At 48.2% G+C, this 15,789-nt stretch overlaps 1 protein-coding gene across 3 annotated transcripts in view; it reads right to left on the bottom strand.

The window, feature by feature from the left end:
* STARD8 (StAR related lipid transfer domain containing 8) overlaps window positions 1-15,789 on the bottom strand; it is a 131,472-nt gene that overhangs the window by 18,120 nt on the left and 97,563 nt on the right. For 2 of the 3 annotated variants that reach the window (XM_067548323.1, XM_067548325.1), the window contains 3 exons: window positions 11,668-11,739; window positions 7,245-7,326; window positions 880-943 (listed from right to left, as the gene is read on the bottom strand). In XM_067548323.1, the coding sequence (XP_067404424.1) occupies window positions 880-943; window positions 7,245-7,326; window positions 11,668-11,739 (218 nt within the window). Of the gene's footprint in view, window positions 1-879; window positions 944-7,244; window positions 7,327-11,667; window positions 11,740-14,925; window positions 15,439-15,789 lie in introns of those variants that run through there. The other variant, XM_067548324.1, reaches the window with a different exon arrangement.

Below are 15,789 nucleotides of genomic sequence, written 5' to 3'. Positions count from 1 at the left end.
GAGTCTGGGTGAGTCATTCAACAGGCTTGCTGAAGCAGCTTTTGGTCTGAATGGTTACAATACGGATCTCATGGTGTTAAACTGAACCATGACAAATGGGAACACAAAGCTGGCCATGGGCAAGTACAGGCATCCAGCAGAACAAACAAACAAAGGAAGGTGGGAGGAAACAGAAAAAAAACCCCAGGATTCTTCCGCAGTGAAATCTTCCATTTGACACCAGAAGTGGGATGATAAAAATAGATATTAATATATGGGGAGCAAAAGCATTATGAACAATGCTGGCAGGACCCCAGATAGCATGGTTTAAAAAGCTGGCCAGAGCTACATGTCCCTCGAGTTCTGCTAGAGCAGATCTCTCAAAGGTTCTCCAAGTGTGCACCTGAACTTACTGTAGAGATTATCTTGTAGCACCTCCCCTTCCCCTGCAGTAACGGACCCCACCTCCCGCCCATTCTCAATCACAGAACATCCCCGGGAAAGTACAGCATCGCTTATGTAGAAATGTACCATTAGGAAAGAATTTTTAACACATTTTTTCAGTGTAATTTAGCAGCTGAACGAGGAAGGTCAGCACCAGATGATAAACTGCGGCGCACGCTTTGACACAAGCCTTCCACCTCAACTCTGCGGCAAGCAAACAGGAATTCTAGCTAGCTGTGCTCCTCCTTTATTCAGAGCTAAGCAGAAACAACCGTGACCCAGGACAGAGCTGGGGAAGGTGTTTGATCCTGAAACAACACTCTTCTACATGAATGAGCAGAGACAGTGTTGGAAATATTAATTTTTAAACACAGGCTCATGGCCCCACGAGTGTGCATGTGTTTTCCCCACAAGGCACTGCGGCCTTGCCTATACCCTTGAAACATCACAACTTACCTGTTTACACTGAAAGTGGACTTCCAGCTTCATAGAGGCACATGTGTTCAGGGTCATCAGCCTCCTGCAAACAAACAAGAGAAACGTTTGTCTGGTTCTGGCTTTCTGCTTTTGCTGCTGCCCTTTTTTTTTCCTAAAGGCTCTTGTGGCATTATCACCTGTCACCAAACAGCTGGGGAGCAAGTGAATGCATGGAGCTTGGGGCAGGCCAGAGATCATTTCCAGCAGAGTGCACGTTCCCCGGCTGGCTCAGGAAGGAGGGTCCTGCCGAATGGGAAGAAGCTCCTCTGGGCTCCTTGTGTTTCTCTTTTCCCAAGGGTGAAAACAGAACCACGTGTGCCTTGGCATCTCCACTGAAGAGTTCAGGCCGCTCCAACATGCCAGTGGCCTGAGTGCTTTAATCTCGTGCCAGAGCTATTTCACAAGTAGCCAAGTCAGAGAGATGCCTCACTCCCTTTCAATACAAGTTCCTGGATACTCTGGCTAAATTACAAGTACCTGCAGTGACTGGTTACACCTGATCTTACTATCCCTGTGGCCAGCATCAGATTTGGCACCCACAACTGCACAGATCCACCAGGGCCTCCCCTTCGTGTGACTGAGACTCACATAGATTACAATTGCTTTTTAAGTCCCATATTTGACTTGGGTACCAGAAGCCTCTTCCTACCCTTTCTGAAGTTTCTTTCTTACCCTTTCCATGGCTACAAGTTAACCCCATTCACTGCTGCTGCAATGTGACTGGGACTCAGAAGCTGTTCTCCACAGAATGTCAGGCTGGTCCAGGCACGTCAGGTCAAGCAGGGGGTGGGTGGGGAGGGGAGGAGGTTTCATTTAATGGAATTACCCAATATTTCACTGTGGCACTGAAAGGATTATGCATCTCAAATACAAAAACAGCCCTTTCCTCCACAAGATAAAACAGACAGAAGAGCCCCTCGCCAACTGCACCACCAAGCCTGCAAGCACACTGCTTTTCAGATGACAAGAAAGAAGAACCCTATAAATACCTCTAGGAAATTGGACGGGGGGCAGGGGTCTGAGTCAGTGGCTTGTTGGGTTTAGCGCCCAGGCCACTGTCACCTCCAGAGGTTTGAATTCAAATCTTCAGCCCACACCAGAAATGTGTTGAGTAGACGGGCAATCTTTTTTCTTCTGCTCCAGAGGAGCTCAGGACTGGGGTATCAGGGGCTGCTGAGGAGATGCATTGGCTGAGCTTTGGGGAGTGGCTCAGGTTGCTGCAGATTAAAAGGGAAGTGCCTTGGCCTAGCTGTGTAGAAGCGAAGGATGGGGAAAGCAGGGAATGCTGCTGGCTGGGATTGAAATGCAAGGGAATAACTGGCATAGCAGCAGATGCTGCAGATTAGGATGCAGAGATGGGCAGGGCCCACCTTGGAAGCTCCAGGTCAGGAATGAGGTGAATTGAAAGCTCTTCAAAACACAAGACTTAATAACTCGGGCGATGCTGCCGGCCAGGACTAAAGTGACTTGGCAGAGTTCCCCCCTTCCAGCGTTGGACTGTAAAGGAGATGTCCGGATGATGGCGTTCTAGCAGAATTGAACAGAGGGAGCCTGAACAGCCTTGCCCACAGCGCACTGGGCTCTGTCCAGCAATGTGACTTCACCATCCCGTCAGCACGGCATTTCTGAGTGCGTACTGAATGATTCTTTCCAGTTACTGCTCAATCTGTTTGCTCCACCCCCTGGGTGACCTCATCATGGGATTCCCTCTAGGACACCCAGGTAGTTTCTGGTATTTCCAAGGTTCCTGGGCACATTCCTGTAAACCTCAGAAGAGCCCCGAATCTGCCAGCATCAGTTAGTGACTGGAGCCTCACTGATTACACTGGAATGGAAAGGCTAAACTTGGCTGTAGGTCTGCAAGAACTGCCAATCTCCAGGTCCAGGAATGATTTACGGCTGCGTCTGTGTGCGTGGGAGCTAATCCGAGTGAGCGACTGGGGTATTTACTGCCGTTTGTCAGCTCAGCCTACAGGCCTGCAGGAAACGGACTTAAATACAACAAAGGGCACCTCATTGAAGTGCAATGTAGAGATCCAGACAGCTTCTCTCCGTGCACAGAAGCAAGCTGCTAGCGTGAATGAGAATGAGAGAGTTAGGAGGAGAGTCTTAGCAGTGAGGTCATGGATCCTGGACCTCCCTGCTGGAGTTGTTCCTTCAGAGCAGTGGGGGGAGTTGGCTGTGCCACGGCCCATGATGTGCCTGCTCAGATGATACACAGAACGCTCCAGCCTCCAGGGCCACAAACCCAACCCCTTCTGCCAGCAAAGAACTCTAAAACAAATAATCTTTTTTTCAAAAAGAAATGGGAAGGAAGTAGCAGCAGGAGGTGAAAGGAAACAGGCATGAACTGCGTCCCCACAGAGGGCGTTTAATGAAATGCTCGGAGGTGGGGGAGGGAAGAATCTGGCTGCTTTGGTCTCAGTCTCTGCTCTGAGCACCAGACATATGACCTGTTCGCCCATTATTAACTTGTTCAGAGCAGTCGACTAAACTGCTTTGACACTTAGCTGACAGCGGATTAAGCCTCACTCACTTTTCCCATTGTTTAAATTCTGGACAATTTAATAACAGTTTCCCCAAGGAAGCTAATAATATAATGGGTAGCGTACGAGCAGGGAGGTAGAGAGAAAAGCCACCAGGTGGAATGGCAAATCCTTGGCATTAATTTAATTAAATCTCTGTTGGACTCTATTGAGGACACCCATTCCCACCGCATTTTCAAGGTTCCTGAGAAGAAGGCAGGTGTCCATAAAACACAGTACAGGGGAGATTCCCAGAGTTCCCTGGGGGAGGTGGTTAACCACCCAGTACTGACAGGCAACAAAGGGCTATCATTACTCGTCCCCAAAAAGTTATGAACCAGCCAATTTACACATAGGAGTGCAGGTTTTGCACATGAGAATGGGGTACACTTGTAACACAATCAAAGTGATTTTCAAGGGGGTTACATGTGCAAGTTCTGCAGGAACAATAGAGAGGCGCCTTCAGACATCTGGCACTGTAAGAAACGCAGGCTATTCAGTGAAGCTGAACCTCAAAAAGTGACTGTCAAAATCACAGAGGGAATCAGAGCTGGGATTAGAACTGGTCCTGCTTCAACGCAAGTTAATGGATTGCCAAGTAACATGAGTTAATTAGAACCTGTGTCAGTGCTAATATACACACTACATACATGTTCCAGGACACAACAGTGCCAAGAAAGATATGTTTTTACAGCAAGGTATCTTGCTCACATGAGCTATTAGCTATCACACTGTAAAATTCTGGTGGAAACAAGACTCTGTTGTTTTTACAGCAAGATAGCTAAGAAAGGTCAATCATGGGCAGCTGGTACAGCGTTGATCTCTTCTAACTATCTCCTGGTAAAACCTACAGAGCCTTATCTCATCTAGGATTTTCCAGGGGGATAGCTAACAGTCATTAGTTATCCTGCTGTAAAAAAACCATCATTTCTGCTGGGAAGATATAGCCAGTCAAAAGTCTGTGGTTTCCCATAGGGCTCAAGCAAGTTCTGTATTCAGCTGCCAGTCCCAAGAGCTGGTTAAGACTGGAGTGAACATTCCCAGAGGTTTTCATAAACTGGGCAGAAAAGCTGAGATGCTGGATACTGAGGGACTGAGACAGAGCCTGTGTTCATAAGAACATAATGGTTCCAGGGATGAGGAGGAAGATTTTCTACAACTGCCTCCTTCCAGGGCAGGGGCAAAGGGATCGAGTGGGCACTTGGAAGCACAAGAAGTGGTTTTATCCAATACAGGCAGCTGCAATGCCAGACGCGCGCCTGGCCTGTCACCCATCTGGAAATAAGTCAAAAAGCCTTGCGCTTTGTCCCTTGCTGGCTGGAGAAGAAGGTTCAAAAGCAAAGGGATTAAATTCATGAAATTTTGGCAGAATGAAGATGAAAGAGAGGGAGAGCAGTAGGGGAGAACACGTGTGTATGGGATTTCATTTTCTTGGACAAGCTATTTAATTTCCTTTTCCGACCTTCTAATCAGCTCAATGCTGCATGTGGCCACCTTGTGTACCCTAGGGATTACTAGATGGCTTTGGAAAGCTGGCTCCAGGCATTCCTGTCCAAAAGCCATGGTTCTGTTCATGCCACCCACCGCATGAGCTCTTCCCAAAGGCACTGGCAATGATACAGACTCTACGATGCAAAGCGATCACCTGAGCAGGCAGAAATGACCTGTTCCAGGTTATCGGAGCGAAACAACTCCAATAACTCGAGCCACCTGAATGCCAATCCACAAGTTGAAACAAAGAAACATAAAAGCCCTAACAGGGATGGACCGTCACCCAGGAACTTCAGAACCTTTATACCACCTCCACAGCACGAGCAAGGAGAAGCAGCTCTGATCCACCCACAGGAACCACAATGAGGGATTCCACCTTCCCCATTAGAGCAACCCCATTATGGTAAAAGCCTAGCAGAGATGTTTCCATTGCTCCTGTGAGTGAGAAGGGCTGATCATAGTAAATATCCACCCAACCTCTCAGCTATCGGGTCAGTGCAGGGATGTGGCTACAGGGAGGAGTATGGGAACCCAGAACATGAAAGCTTAAAATCCTGGATCATTCACAGTCTCAAACTGGAACAGGTATTTATAGTTACAAACCACGGGATTTGACAGCCCCTCTCCATGAAATATCCTCCCCTGTCATGACAGTAGTTTTGAGAGTGTCCACCGTAGGGACCCAGATACCTCCTCTCCCAAAAAATATATGCACAGAAACTAATGGTGCTATTTTCAACCCTCTTGGTATGAAGAGCGAATGTGTTTTGGTGCAAAGTAGTATGTAGTTTCTCTTCCCTTGCATTTGGGATGACTATGTTAATCATGTGAACTGTACCAACAGTTCTAAACAATCACTTCTTCAAAGGGAAATCCTTATCAGAGCAACCAAAGAACTGTTTATTCTATGAAAAAAAATTAGTCTATCAGTAAAGAACCCAAGACAGACAAGGTGGGTCCAATCTTTTAATGGAGCAATTTGTGCTGGTGAAAGAGAGACAAGCTTTCGAGCCACACAGAGCTCTTCAAGTCTCGGAATGGGACTCCCAGCCTCACAACAAAGTACAGGGTGGAGCAGATTACATGCTAAACAAAGACTCAACTGAAGAGAATCTACTAACACAGAACAAACCCCCACTACCGGATCCACTGCAGAATACCCAATTCCTCACAAACCGCCGTAAGGGATAGTTGACAGCGTCTAACATTCACGTAGCATCTTTTATTTTTCAAAAGTTCAGTAAATCACTCATTGAGCATTTTCTTTTTATTTACACGCAACATGCACAAGTCAACCAAGTGAAATTCTGCTCACGTACGGCGTTTCCAGCGTAAACAGCCCAGTCATGAATTCAGTCTAAACAGAACAACAACAAACAAACCCCGCCGCCCTGCAGCCTGGAGAGATGATTTTCAAACTCTTCAACTGTTAGAGAAGTTACAAAGCACCATCAGTATAACACAGATCTATACAAAACAGGGTACAATGGGAAAGTGCTTCATTTTTCTCTGGATCCCAGATGCACAGGGAGAGCTACACAGAAGCTAAAGGTAAAAGATTAGAGAATAGGCAGCTGGTTCAGACAGAGAACAAGTCCCTCCCTGAGCCTTTGCCCATTTTCACATCCCAACCCAAGTGGAAGCTTCTAGAAGAGTCTGAGACCTTTAGGTTAACTCCTGTGCCCACCCCTATCTTTCACCTCAAATGAATTTGTGTAATTTCTGCTCCTCTCTGCACGTCTGGGCAGAATGGGAAAGGGAGGTGGCTCCTTGTACTCCCAGGCCAATTCTGAAGTCCCATAAAGTCCAGATAAGACTGAGAGCTATGGCCCAACTCTGAGATGCTCTCCCTCGCTACATCCTTATGGGATGGATAGTCAAAGGCCCGACTTCTGGCTTGTAGCGCCTGTTTCACTGCTAAACCCAGCCACAGGGACAGAGATTGCACAGGCAAAAAACACAGATAAACACACAAAATAAATCTAGAAAGGGGATTTTTATTTTATTTTTTGGGGGAAGATGCTTCTACAGTTCGGAGCTCAAAGCATGTTACCTCAACGAGTACAGCATCCCCACGCCCTGTTGTACAAATGGAGAAAGTGAGGCTGAAAGAGACTGAGTGACTACAACAACAGGGCTAGAACCTACATCTCTGGACCCCCACTTGTGTGTCTCCCAGCTATGCTCCTTCTTTCCCAGGGGGCCCCAGTCAGCAATCTGAAGATTAGCCCTGGGGCTGGACCAACACAGCACAGGGCAGCAGAGACAGGGGGTCCTGCTGTTCCTCCGTTCTTTGCCCAGGTTAGTTTGGTTTGTGAAAAGCCTTACCTGCAAAGGGATCTGAGGGAATCCTGGTCCAGAAAGCTGTGGTCTTGCTTCACAGATGCAATGTCAATAGGGAACAGCGAGTCTGAGGGGCAGAAGAGGGAGAGGAGAATTAGAGTCACCGCTTTGAGTCAGCAGCTCTGCCAGGAGACAAAGTGGGCATATGGGGGAAGGGAGGGAGAGGAGGTGTGACGTGGAGAAGTGAAGAGCAGGGAGGAAAACGGGAGACACACAGAGGGAAGGAGGGTGGGAGGGTTCTGAGCCTCAGCCATGAAGACTGTAAGCAACAGGTGAAAGATGTGATTAAGACTTGGGCAATGCATCTGCATGCCACGTGGAGCATCTATGCTATGGGACAACCTCAGGACACTTCCTGGGATGGTAGAGTGGGAGGGGGAAGCAACACGGTCCTTCTCAGAAGGTGGCGAGCGTTATGTCACTGCTCTACGAACAGCCCCGGAGTGCCAAAGGAGAGCTCCCGAGGGGCAGGGCTTAAGATGGACACTTCAACAGGGCAGGAAGGAGGCTGGCCAGGTCCTTTCTCCACCATTTCCCACTGAAAGGACAACTTGCGGCTGCACATTTGGCAGCTCCTGGAGGGCATCCAGAGAAGGAGAAAGGGCCAAAGACCTGGAGGTGGAAGAGGGGAGACTCAGTGGTGCCTAGCTGCCATGGTGATGGGCACGGGAGAAAGGCAGAGATTCAAAGGCTGGATTAGACAGGTAGAGATGGGTGGAGGGAGAGAAATAAAGCGACGGCAGCACCAGGGATAGAAATCCTGGGTGTAAAATGAGCAGTGGGAAATATAAACCCCGTTACTCAGCAGCTGCCTATCCCACCTCCTTATTCTCAGACAGACAGTTTCCTCCCTGCAAGTTAGATACCCCATGGTTAAACGACCCTGGCATGTGCGGCGTGGAGCCGCACGCGCCTCTTGGGGAAACACTTTTTCCATTTTTTTAGACTGTCCTGTCCGATTGTATTGACAGACTAGCCAACTCACAAATAAACACCCCGCCTGCACTCTGTGCCCCACACAGCTTTCCAAAAGTGCCGAAAGGATGAAAGCAGAAGGGAGAAGAGGTCACCCGGAAAGGGGGAGTGGAATGGGTTGCTGTATTATTCCTCTGTTCAAACAGCCACTTCTTGCTTAATTTGTTCAGTCCTCATGATCCTGAATGCTTAGGTTTTCACTGGAAGCTCGACATTAACAGGTACACAGTGTGTAAGAGTGCAGGTAACCGACTGCCCCCCATTGGCTACCCAAGGGAGGAGGCTGCAAGACAGCAGTCATGGATACTCCTGGACTAGTTTCAGACCCCTGATTTTCAGACAGTGGTGATAACCACAACACTATGCACTTTTCTCTCATCTTCCATGCAAGGATCCCATGTTGCTTGACCAGGACGGGCATGATGATCCCTATTAAGTGACTTGCCCAGGGTCCCAGAGCATGTCTGTGGTGGAGCTGGGGACAGAAACCCAGACACCTGACTCCCATCAGTGAGCTCTAACCATTAGATCAGACGCTCGAGTACGCAGAATAAGAATTATCTTACTGAAGGCACCTGCCTCTGTAGCACCATTGTCAGGGGTGGGGGATACCTGTGGATCTGGACTCAGGCAGGTTTTTGGAGTGTGGCAAGCATCCCAAAAATCATCTGTTAAGCCTCTCAGGCCACTACCAAAGAACCCATTTTTGGAGCCCAGTCTGAGTGGCTCAGACAGCAGAGCTGCACCTTCTGAACAGGCTCCATTAATAACGTTTCCAATGCTCCAAATGTAGACCAAAGCCAAACAATGAGGGCCCTGTTTTGTGAAGAAACCCCAGTTGTTTTACACCCAGTAGCTCTGGCAGTGATGTGACACATCAGGACTTCCTGTGCAGCCAGCTAGCAGGGAAGGGCCCCCAGCCGACAGTGGCTGATCTGAATCTCTTTCATCAGCATTCAAAGCGCCCGTAGCTCCGGCTGGAAAGAAAACTCCACCTCTCCACCCTCAGGAAGGAAAAGAGAAAGGAGGAGAGAAGTGAGATGCCATTAGCTGTGCTGCGAACGCTCTCAGACACGCCGGCTCCACTAACCCATCTTGCCTGTGTCGAGCAAGTGGCGTGGAACGTGCAGCACGGGGACCTCACTCAGACCCAACTCAAACGTCATAAGTCAAGTCTCGGAGGACAGACCTGCCGGCTGGCATCCAGGCAGGGGCCGGGGGAAGGAGTGGAGGTAGCACATGCTTAGAATAGTCATGACTTTAAACACAGCTATCACTACTATCCATCTGTCTTAGGGTTTTCCATAATGCCCATCCTCACTGTAATATCTACAAGCCTTCCAGGTAGATCAGAGCGGCACAGCCACATGGAACCCTCTGCTCCCTTCCCTCTCCTAGGGAGCTCTGCTGGAGACATACACATATACATTTCACTCTCGCTATTAACCATGAAGGCAGTAGCCCGGTTGTAACGGAAGTTGTCAAGTGCAGGTTGCGACACAGGGATGAAGGGAACGCTGAGCCCACAGGGAGCAGGAAGAAGTCGAGAGCAGAAAAAGCAGAGAGAAGCTGTGGAAGGCTTTGCTAGACCAGCACTGAGTTTGGACTGTTTGTAGACAGACTCCAGTGTCTAGATCCCAATTCTTGTCTCCCTGAGCATGAGCTGTCATCAGCCCAAAGGCAGTCAGATCTGGACCTAGGCTCCAGAAATCTGGTCAGTCTTTACACGCGGATGCGCATAGAGGTCACCCCTAAAATAGAAACTAGAAACAAACAGGCAGCCTGTAAAGCTATCAGCAAGGAAGGGAGATCTTGCTTTGTGTGCATATGTTGCTGGGAGGGGGCAAGTGGAAGTATCCCAGCTGAACAATAGCTGGCTTTGCACACTGCCTGGAGGCCAGGCTTCCCACTATTGTTCTAGCCTCCTCCTTCCTCGGGCGAAGCTGAGCCAAAGCTGTGCTTTTTCAGTGTCAGACACCTCCATGGGGACCGCTGGCCTCCACTATGTGTTTGAAGTAAACAAAGCTGGGTCCCGAAACACACTCTGCACAGGTTAGTTTGCAAGCCCTGTCTACACTACAAACATATGTCAGTATAACTCCACCGCTCAGGGGTGTGGAAATCCCCCGTGTAGACAGTGCCCTGTTGGCGGGAGAGCTCCTCCCATCGACATAGCTACCGCCTCTTGGGGAGATGGGTTAACTACGCCAACAGGAAAAGCTCTCGCTGCAACTGCGTCACTGTAAGTGTAGACAAGCCAGAAACACAGAATGTGTGAGAAAGTCAGCTGGATTCATCCAGCCGCCCTCTTCCTGCAGGGACTTCACAACGGAGACATGCAGCTCCCAGCATGGAGGTGCTATCCTCAGGGAGCACACAGACCTTGCTGAGTATTGCATGGGAGAAGGGCATTTGCCATCAAAGACAGTTAAGCAGAGTGGGAAAGAAATGTTCCTTCTCACTCCTGTGCCATGGCCAGCTCAGCTGTATGGGCAGCACAAACTGACTAAAATATCTGCAGAGACTGTCATCTATGCAAACCGGTCTCTCCCTGGCCTGCTCAAGCATCCTGGGAACTTTCAAGTTGCTCTGCCTGAAGGGCAGAGGTTTAGGAATGCAGAAAGGCCGATAACAAGTCTAGTTCTCCAGGCCTCTATCAGGTGAGAAGGCTTAAAGTTGTAACATATAATACAATTAGCAAACTGCCCCCTCCATCTCGTCCTCTTCCCCAGTCTTTCAGGCTGGCTCCGGTGCTCTGAAAATTTCCCCTATGGTAGCCATCTGCATCTAGCTACGACACACACAAGTCAGGTATTTCTGGGTCATCCAAACTGGGAAGAATGGGGAAGGCTTGGAATGAGTCGACCATGCCATCAGGTCAGCTCCCCATCCCAGGCTCTAACTAACCAAGGCCCTAAGCACAGCTGCCAAGGACAATGTTGGCACCCTGATCAGACAGTCGCTACCACAGCGACAACAAAATTACAGTGGCCACAGCTAGCGTAGCAGCCATCCCTGAACGCACATGTAGAAGGCTGCCCTTCAGACATGTCTCTGGACTTAAGCGACCAACTACACTCAGTCTTACTACGCAGAACCCATCCTGATGAGAAGCAGAATGGTCCTCTGAATTTTCTCTCATTTTCCCTCTCTTTGCACCCATCCAAGGCTGATGATAATCTGGAGCCCATCAACAGTGCTTTGAGCGCTGGGCCCAAGAGGGCCGGGGGTCGTCTCTCCTCTTGGGTTCTCTCAGCTCCTGCTGGCTCAGGGAGCAAAGATGGTAGCTCAGCACTTGAACCCCAAACGGCTGGGTGGTGGGACTGGTGCAGTGCTATGTTTTCAAAGGCACGCTCTTAGAGCAATGAGAGTATTACATCTGTCCCCACCCGGCACTTCCCCAACCCCGGGAATGTGGGGAGGGGACTCTTACCTTCATAAAGCTGTGCATACTGAGGAAATCCTGCTGCACGCAGCCAGTCACAAGCTTTCTTGGCCTTGACTTCTGAAACAAAGCAAATGAACCAGCTTGAGGATCTCAACTTCATTATCTCCAAAGGACAGCAAAGTGAACAAGAGTCCAGCCCAATCCGAACACTCCTGAGCTTCTGAGTATCAGAACCACATCTGGAGCCAGCCTTTGTGGCCTGAACCCATCTGAAATGCACTCAAGCAAAAGTAAATATATATACATGAAATGGGGTATATAAAACCTCTGAATCCCCCCAGCAGCATTAATTCAACAAGCATGGGTTAGCACCAATTCATGGGATGGGAGTGGTCCGAAAGAGACCACATCACGACCTCCGAGAGCACAACCTAAATGGCGCATTTATGGATTCCAGTCTAGGGCCTATTCTCCTTTAGCATTAGACTAATGCACGTGATGAGAGGAACATTGAACCCTTAGTCTGGGAGCTGCCTCACACTTTGTTCCCATTTCTGTGCTGCAGAAATTCAGTCTCTGTCTCCCCATCCTGTAACAGGACTCAGGCCATGTCTATATGTACAGCGCGGCAGCGGCACAGCTGTACTGATACATGTGCTTTGCCAATGGTAGAGAGCTCTCCCGTCGGCAAGAAAAAAACATCTCCACAAGCAGCAGAAGCTATGTCAGCAAGAGAAGCTCTCTCACCGACATAGTGCTGTGCACAGGAGCACTTCTGTCAGTGTAACTTATGTCGCTCTGGTATTGTTTTTTTCTCACCCTTGAGCGATGTAAGTTATGCCGACATAGGCTGTAGTGTAGACAGAGCCTTATTCTCTCTTAGCATCAGCAAAGAGAGTGTGGGGAACTGACTAGGGAGTTGCAACACAGGGATTTGACCACAAGAAATGCTTTTAATCTCCTGCTGAAATATTTGGTTTCTAAACTCCCCAAACTGAGACTTTGCCAGGCGAAAGGAAGTATCTTTAAAAAATAAGTTAGGGCTCATAAAAGTTTGGGGGCTGATTGCTTGACAGGCCCCTTTGAGGCTTTCACCACAAAAGTCTGGCAAAGAAGGGTCTTCACTCTGCCTCTCAGCATCCCTAGTAATTCTCTGCTGGAGCCCAGCCTCCAAAACCTCTGCCTCAGCCCTGACATGCAGCTGTCCCTACTATTCCTATCACAGGCTTCTCTTGAGCAGACAGTGTCTATAATACTCACCTGTTTATGGACCAATGTCTATTACAGATTACGGACCTGATTCTGTGACAGTCCCATTGAACTCAACATAAGGATCAGAGAATCCATCCCAAAATGTAGATGACCGAACTCTTTACTCTGAGCCCAATTCTATGTGAGCAACCCCATTGAAATCAACAGGACTAGTCACAGAATTAGGTGCTACTTAAAGTGAGCAAGGGAGATAGAATCAGGTTCTCTCACTGATGATGTATGAGGGATATGAACTGAATTCTGACTTCCAGACCCCTGCTCTAGGGTATTGCCATGTGGCCTGATTTTCAGAGGTGCTGAGTGTCCACAGCCCCCATTGACTTTAATGGGAATTTGGGGCACTCAGCAGACATGAAAATTAGGCCACAGGGCAATACCCCAGAGCACCGCCTGCAACCCGACAGAGAATATTTGTGAAACAGAAATCAGGACAGCGAAGGGGTTCTTGTGATGCTTAGTAAGAGGTCCAGCTCTGAATTACTGACACTGCTACAGGAATTTCCTTATACATGGCTTGCAAATCGCCCGGGCGGGCCAATACAACATCTGACACTTTATTTTCTAGGGAGTTTCTAGAATTTTCAAATCTTGAGTGCTTATCAGCCAAAATCCCATGCAGCTGAAAAGAGCTGTTTTCTGGTGTCAGATGTCATCAGACTGCTGGGAAAGGCTCAAGTCTATGATCACGACAACCGTATTTTGCAAGAGAGAAAATCCTCCTGTAAATTCACACATTTCTCCTTGCCCACTTTTCCCTTAACAGCAGCTCTGCTGTCCTGTAGATGGGCATACAGCTGTCTCAGGCAAGAGCATCTTGAAATGAAGCACCCCAAATGACATCAACAGCCCCTGCCAGGTGCACTCAATACATTTATTACAGAGCAATGGGGAAAAGCACAAAATAACCATTTCAATTAGAACCAAAACCCTGGATCTGAATCCCCCTGAATTCTGAAAGAGTCAAAATCCAAAAATTTAAATCCGGATCCAAATTTTGGCGCTCAGGTCCAGCTGTCATTTTAATTAAGGCTAAGTTAATTTGGAAAGTTGTTGTTATTTTAATTCAGATAAAGTTACTTTGAAAAATGTACGTGTGTGTGTGTGTGTCTCCTCCAACCCATACTGAGTCATAAACCGTGTAACATAGGAGGCTTGGAACAGCAGCACAGATCAACGAGCACTGTATGCAAAATATAAAGCGCTCAGAGAAGCCTGATAGAAGTGAATGCCTTATGATCACTTGTAAGGAGCATATGGTGTGACTTCCTCTCCCCCTCTTGTACTGGAGATATTTCCAGATCTTAGGGAAGAGAGTAAATCAATATTTTGTGTCTTGTTTAAAAAAGGAGAAAACATGTACTGGCAACCTCAGGGCGCCGTGCTTAGCTGAGCACAAGCATTGGGAGGAAAGCAATCAGGTCACTCCCAGTTTAAACACAGATCATGCTCCAAAGACCCTACCAACATGAACCCTTGCCTGCCCGACTGCATATCCCACCCAGAACTGCAAAATAAAAGACGTTTCAACCTCCTTCCATCGCAGAGGGAATGCTTTTTAAAATGGGAATGTTGTAACTCAGCTGCAGGAAAATACCCCTACTCCATTATCTTCTGTCATTAGAAGTGCCAGGTTGACAGCCCTGGAGAACGAATCTCTCTTCTATCCATAGAACAGCTGCAGCTCACACGCCTCCCCACACAACACACCTTACTCTGACCTGGAAGGGACCCCTACTAGAAATGAAAGAGGAGTTCAGTCTCTGTGGCCCATTCAGTCAAGAGCGTCCCCAAGAAGGAGGCCAATCACAGTGGCAGGTTTTGTGATGGCAATGCCTATCTATCAACAACTGGGCTGAGACCCTCCAAACTCACTTCACTTCCAAACAAGACGCTGTTTTTTGTTTTGTTTTTTTTTAAAAAGAGAACTAATTGAGATGAGAATACTTCCAAAGAGAAAAGCAAAGGAACAAACATGAGCCACAAAGGGAATTTTGTGATCCCTTTTAGCACACGCTGCTGTGCTGCGCTTACCCCTTACTGTAGGCAGATTGACCTGATAAAACAGCATTGCAGAACTGACGCCGAGCAGGTCTGATCAATCATCCATGCAACCTCCGGGACTAGCAGGAGCAAAAACATCCATGCTATGGTGTTTTCTTCAAATGCTATTCAAGCTGCAGACAGAATCAGATGGCAAGAGAGGGAAAGGACGTGGACTCAAAGGATTCTCTGTAGACAGAGGCTGGTTCCCTCCTGTCCCTCCAGAAAGGCAGGGAATGGCATGCACTCACTAGGCAGATCTGGGATCCATATGAACTGTATTTCACATCGCCAATGGAAACGTGAAGTCAGAGAGTGACATTTCCTTCCCTTCCAATGTAGTCATTCCAAAATGCATGGGATGGAGGATGGGGAAATCTGCCTTTCCTCCAGCTTGTCGGAATAGAGCTCTCTGCCTTTTAAATTGTTCACCCTGCAGTGGTGACGCCTTTGTTTTCCCCCAAACAGTTCCTAGAAGAATGGTCAGCTGCCCTGGGAATGTGAGGATCATAGCTCAAAAAGCCTGACGACCCATAGTAAACTCACATCACACCAGCCCTAGCACCGAAAAGGTTTCAAGTGTCTCTGTTCAGACCAAGAGACTGCAATCGATTTCCTCTTTCCCTCCCACCCCTTCCATGAAAAGTACTTTCCCACGGAAATCCTGGAAAGGATCTTTCCAAGCCCCAAGAAGAATGGATGGAACAATATTTATGATAATAATCCAATTGGATTCCAAACTCCTGATCAAAGGAAAAAACATCAGAGCAGCACCCAGAGAGATGTAACAGGTGTGCACACTGCAGCATCCACAAAGATTTCCAGCCAGATTTCTCTTTCTCACCCACAAATCAC

This window comes from Emydura macquarii, unplaced genomic scaffold (assembly GCF_026122565.2).
Source record: "Emydura macquarii macquarii isolate MOO-44397 ecotype Brisbane River unplaced genomic scaffold, CSIRO-AGI_Emac_v2 contig_1253, whole genome shotgun sequence".
NCBI lineage: Eukaryota > Metazoa > Chordata > Testudines > Chelidae > Emydura > Emydura macquarii.
Note: the sequence above shows the minus strand (reverse complement) of the source record. Positions and strands in the feature narration are given on the sequence as shown.